The sequence below is a fragment of the Anomaloglossus baeobatrachus genome, chromosome 4 (assembly GCF_048569485.1).
Source record: "Anomaloglossus baeobatrachus isolate aAnoBae1 chromosome 4, aAnoBae1.hap1, whole genome shotgun sequence".
NCBI lineage: Eukaryota > Metazoa > Chordata > Amphibia > Anura > Aromobatidae > Anomaloglossus > Anomaloglossus baeobatrachus.
In genome coordinates this window covers 8,920,335-8,926,334 of record NC_134356.1, presented here as the reverse complement: position 1 = coordinate 8,926,334, position 6,000 = coordinate 8,920,335, and the positions used below count along the sequence as shown (strand labels likewise).

Below are 6,000 nucleotides of genomic sequence, written 5' to 3'. Positions count from 1 at the left end.
CCCCTATAATAACACTATAATGGTACTGCGCCCCCCCTATAACAACACTATAATGGTACTGCCCCCCCTATAATAACACTATAATGGTACTCCCCCCCCTATAATAACACTATAATGGTACTGCCCCCCCCCCTATAACAACACTATAATGGTACTGCCCCCCCTATAATAACACTATAATGGTACTGCCCCCTATAATAACACTATAATGATACTGCCCCCCTATAATAACACTATAATGATACTGCCCCCCTATAATAACACTATAATGGTACTGCCCCCCTATAATAACACTATAATGGTACTGCCCCCCTATAATAACACTATAATGATACTGCCCCCCTATAATAACACTATAATGGTACTGCCCCCCTATAATAACACTATAATGGTACTGCCCCCCTATAATAACACTATAATGGTACCGCCCCCCCTATAATCTTCAATGACCTCACCACCCTGCAAAGCCGCCGCCCGACCACCGTGCGGAGCTGCCGGCCTACCTACACCCCACCTACTGTCTCCTCCCCATAATCCTATAGAATGTAAGCCCGCAAGGGCAGGGCCCTCTTCCCTCTGCACTAGTCTGTATACTGTAACTTGTACATGTATTCTGTATGTAACCCCTTCTCATGTACAGCACCATGGAATTAATGGTGCTCTATAAATAAATAATAATATAATAACACTATAATGGTACTGCCCCCTATAATAACACTATAATGGTACTGGCCCCCCTTTAATAAGACTGTAATGGTACTGCCCCCCTATAATAACACTATAATGGTACTGCCCCCCTATAACACTATAATGGTACTGCCCCCCTATAATTACACTATAATGGTACTGCCCCCTATAATAACACTATAATCGTACTGCCCCCCTATAATTACACTATAATGGTACTGCCCCCTATAATAACACTATAATGGTACTGCCCCCCCTATAATAACACTATAATGATACTGCCCCCCCTATAATAACACTATAATAGTACTGCCCCCCTTATAACACTATAATGGTACTGCCCCCTATAATTACACTATAATGGTACTGCCCCCTATAATAACACTATAATGGTACTGCCCCCTTTAATACCACTATAATGGTACTGTACCCCCTATAATAACACTATAATGGTACCACCACCCCCTATAATTACACTATAATGGTACTGCCCCCTATAATAACACTATAATGGTACTGCCCCACCTATAATAACACTATAATGGTACTGCCCCACCTATAATAACATTATAATGGTACTGTCCCCCCCTATAATAACACTTTAATGGTATCGCCCCCTTATAACACTATAATGGTACAGCTGTGATAGTGTGAGAGTGTATTAATGACCTATATTTACTGTGAATGCAAGATGCTCTTTTACGGTCCATGCATGCATTGTTGCTGACCACCCACAAGGGGCCGCTGTTTTGCATCTGCCTTTGACTGTTTGGTTACTATAGCAACAGCTCAACTGTTTTCGGCTGTGGACTTGGGACCCCGGAGGAGGTGCTGTATGTGAGCTGCAGGGAAAGCGAGAGGTGTGCGTAACAGAGAGGAGCCGCCGCAGAAACATTTAAGTAAATTGTGAGAGGAGTCGTGTTGGAGTTTGCTGCGGAGTACCGTAACGCCTGGGAGCAGCATCCTGTTCCGGAGACCGACATGCTTCCGGTGCTGTCTCTACTGTTTACCGGGAGAGGATCGTAAAGTCTGTATTTATGGCACCTGGACACCACAGTACCCGGGTACGGTAGGCTGTGCCCAGACAGTAATGCGGGCACGCAACACTTTGTTTTATTAGCAAAACACATATCTGTTCTGGGTAGGCCGACTATATAGACAATAAGACTTGCTGCCTCTGCACTGTCAAATTGTCACATACAGTTTAAATCCTAGAGGGACAGCGACACATGTTTGCATTGACTTTTGCTTTTCAAGATTTCCAGGACTGTGTTGCAGAGCTGTGTGGTTTGCATTCACACGGTTATCATCTGCGAGGCTTCAGCTAACAAGGGGATTCAGGGGGGTTATGGGTTTTGTCTATGTTTAGGTAGATAACTGGGAAGCTCTTGTGATGTGCCACTGGTAAGTCGTGTTCACACACACACACACACACGCACACGCACGCGCACGCACACGCACGCACGCGCACGCACGCGCACGCACGCACGCACGCACACGCACGCACGCACACACACGCACGCACACACACGCACGCACACACACGCACACGCGCGCACACACACGCACGCACACACACGCACGCACACACACACGCACACACACGCACACAATTACTGCTGCTACACAGAGGGATTACCAGGTAGTAGGCAACTGTTTAGACAACCCCTTGGTTAGGCAGAGGTTGGTGAGCAGGGGGTATAAATCGCCAGTACGAGTGGCGCAGCACAGGGGTGTAGGCTTTTGGACTTGTTAATAGATTGTTCTATTCTTTCTGTTTTATGCATGTTTTTTTTTGTTTTGGGAAAGTTAAACGATCATTTATCAACCCAACTGCTTAGAGTGCTTTTCCTAGTGCGTGGTTTTGCTGTATACTGGGGAGCCCACCCTGTACATGACTTACACAGCCCCCCTATAATAACACTATAATAGTACAGCCCTCTATAATAACAGTATAATGATACCGACCCCCCTATAATAACACTTTAATTGTACCACCCCCCTATAATAACATTATAATGGTACAGCCTCCCATAACACTATAATTGTACTGCACAACTAAAATAACAGTATAATGGTACAGCCCCCCCTATAACACTATAATGGTCTCTCCCCCCTATAATGTCGGCCCCTATACCTCTATAATCGTATGGCCCCTATATTTCCTGTCCCCTCTTTCCCCCTTTGTCTCTTTCCTGTACACGTTTTGAGGGTCTTTGGCCGATTCCTCAGGTTTTCACTTTGTAACCGAGATTGCGATCAGAGAACGAGCGCAGAACATGGAGACACTCGGTACACAACTCTGCGCCATCGCCGGCCGGCCGCAAGGGTCGAGCAGGCACGGGGCGGCCTCCGCACAGAGGATGGGTCAGGGGCGGAGACAAGGTAGCCACGCCCACTTTGTATTCATTCTTTTGTTACATTAGTAGCCATTGCATGAGGGAGGGGTGCTGGGGCTGACACCGGGCAGGGGTGTCAGGGCCATCTCCAGGGAGAGGGGTGTGCTGGGGCCATCTTCAGGGGAAAGGGGTGCCGCCTCCAGGGGGGCGGGGGTCCCGGGGCAGTCTCCAGGGGGCAGGGGTCCCGGGGCTGTCTCCAGGGGGCAGGGGTCCCGGGGCTGTCTCCAGGGGGCAGGGGTCCCGGGGCTGTCTCCAGGGGGCAGGGTTCCCGGGGCTGTCTCCAGGGGGCAGGGTTCCCGGGGCTGTCTCCAGGGGGCAGGGTGTCCGGGGCTGTCTCCAGGGGGCAGGGGTCCGGGGCAGTCTCCAGGGGGCAGGGGTCCCGGGGCAGTCTCCAGGGGGCAGGGGTCCCGGGGCCGTCTCCAGGGGGCAGGGGTCCCGGGGCCGTCTCCAGGGGGCAGGGGTCCCGGGGCCGTCTCCAGGTCGCGCTGGTGGTGACGCAGCCATGACGGGGACACTTACAGCTCGGGGAACGGACAGATTTACACTGAACACTTTATTTCGTCACACAATAAAGTTTCCGCCAACGATTCTGGGCGGCGGCTACAAAACAAATGGTAGGAGACAGGGACATCTTGGCGCACAGTCATTAATTAACTATTACCTTTCAGGAAGAGTTGTCATGTTGACGGGGAACGTATCTGAAGTACATAAATGTGGGGGAATATAAATACTCATGAGACCCCGGAGTCATCGGTGCTCCCCGTCCCGACAGCACTTGGTGCACAGTGAGTGCACACTCCACTGCTCTGAGCATGCACGACAGCGGCAGAGTCCGGAGAGCAGGAAAGTAGGCGGGCAATGAAAACATGGCGGCAGTCACTGGTCCTCGCTATATACAGATTATTATACTACAGTAATGATGGGGGAACCCGCGAGATTCCCCCGGTCAATGTCCGCTTCCTCTCCTCAGGGGATGCCGTCCTTCCTCTGGCAGCACTGCGATGGCGGCTCAGGGGATGCCGTCCTTCCTCTGGCAGCACTGCGATGGCGGCTCAGGGGATGCCGTCCTTCCTCTGGCAGCACTGCGATGGCGGCACCCCCCAGTCGTAGATGTAGGACAGCCGCAGCTTGACCTCCTCGCGGCACAGCCGCCCGTCCTTGGCCAGGCTCTGGTGCTTCTCCAGCATGTCCTCGATGCTTTGCTTGTGGGTGACCACGTACTTATTGTTGCAGCCTCTGGATTTGTATTCGGTATCAAACCGGGGGTCGTGGACCCTCCTGACGTCCAGCGGAGCCAGCCAGGCCCCCAGGGACACGTCCTCGCTCTGCCAGTGCGCCAGGTAGTCTTTGGTGAGGCTGAGGTAATGGACCAGGTCCCAGGAGAGGACGTAGCCCCCGCCCAGGGCGTAGGGCAGGTAGTAGTCACACAGGACCCAGGAGCTTTCCTTCCATTTCCCCAAAGATTTCACCCGGCCGCGGCCCGAGAAGAAGCCCCAGTAATAGCGCCGCGGCTCCTGGGCCTTCAGCTCGTCCAGTAAGATGTCCAGCCGAGCGAACGTGTCGTCATCGGCTTTCATCACAAACTTGTAGTCCACGTGGCGGTCCAGCCACGTGTACATGAGCAGCAGCTTGGCCGTCAGGTTTTCGTACGAGTCCCGGAGGTCGGGAAGGAGGAGGAGGTCGCCGTATCTCCGCTGCTCCATCTCCACCGAAGCCGCTTCCTCTTCACTCAGCCCTGCGCTCCCGATAACGAAGCGGCACCACAGCGCCCCCTTGTGCGAGGAGGCGGCGGACAGCCAGGTGCTGCGGATGATGCTGCGCCGCTCCGTGTACTTGGGCCCACTGGCAATTAGGACCGCCAAGAATGTGGAAACGCTCTTCTCCAGAACAGGGGGTCCATGGTGGCGGAAGGGAGGACCCTGCTGGTGAGGGAGACCCTGGGGAGGTCTCAGGGTCTCCGAGGTGCATTTAGCGAGGTACAGGAGTACAATAGCGAAACAGGACAGGGTGGCGAAACCCAGCGCCGTCTTATGGCGACACAGCAGCCGCAGCAGGTTCATGGCTAAGCTCGGTCACACAGGCGCCATCTGCTGCCCGTTACACTACATCACATGTTCAATGTACAAGTGGGCGGAGCTTCATTTCTGCATTATCCACCAAGCTGTATGAGTAAAGGGGCCGGACATCACTTGCTTGCAGCTCTTCAGGTGCCACTTCTCGGCCGTCGCCACCGTCCTTCTTCAGGCTGTAAGAGAAACACACGAGTGTGGGTAAAGAGGGAAGATCAACATCAGCAGAAAATGGCGACATTTAAGGAAATACGACGTTTCATTGATCGCACCGCACTGTCTGGTGTGAAGAATTAAAACTTCCCAACGTTCCATCTCTTAGTGCCCAAAACGGCCAAACTGGACCGGACCGTGCCTAAAATCCGAGCTAAAATCCGCCTCTCTCAGCTGCACAAAGCAAAGCACCAGCGCGTGCGCAATTTGCAGAGGATTCGGCTTGTGTGTGCAGGCGCCGCTCCACAGGGATGACGTCATCACTCGATGTGCAGCATCAAAGACTCCAGAGAGCGACCGAGGAGAAGAAGGAAACTGGCGCATGCGCTGCTCCTACCTGTGCCGCTGCTCCTACCCGTGCCGCTGCTCCTACCCGTGCCGCTGCTCCTACCCGTGCCGCTGCTCCTACCCGTGCCGCTGCTCCTACCCGTGCCGCTGCTCCTACCTGTGCCGCTGCTCCTACCCGTGCCGCTGCTCCTACCTGTGCCGCTGCTCCTACCTGTGCCGCTGCTCATACCTGTGTGCAGCTTGGATCTAAGCACTGCTTGGACCCGTGCCGCTGCTCCTACCCGTGCCTCTGCTCCTACGCCTGCTCCTACCTGTGCCGCTGCTCCTACCCGTGCTCCTACCTG

At 53.4% G+C, this 6,000-nt stretch overlaps 1 protein-coding gene across 2 annotated transcripts in view; it reads right to left on the bottom strand.

Moving 5' to 3' along the window:
• Positions 1 to 3,624: 3,624 nt before the first annotated feature.
• Positions 3,625 to 6,000, bottom strand: part of B3GALT6 (beta-1,3-galactosyltransferase 6) — a 41,163-nt gene continuing 38,787 nt past the window's right edge. For both annotated transcript variants that reach the window (XM_075341957.1, XM_075341956.1), the window contains exon 2: positions 3,625 to 5,331. In XM_075341957.1, the coding sequence (XP_075198072.1) occupies positions 4,139 to 5,146 (1,008 nt within the window). In that variant the 5' untranslated portion in view covers positions 5,147 to 5,331 and the 3' untranslated portion in view covers positions 3,625 to 4,138. The remainder of the gene's footprint in view (positions 5,332 to 6,000) is intronic.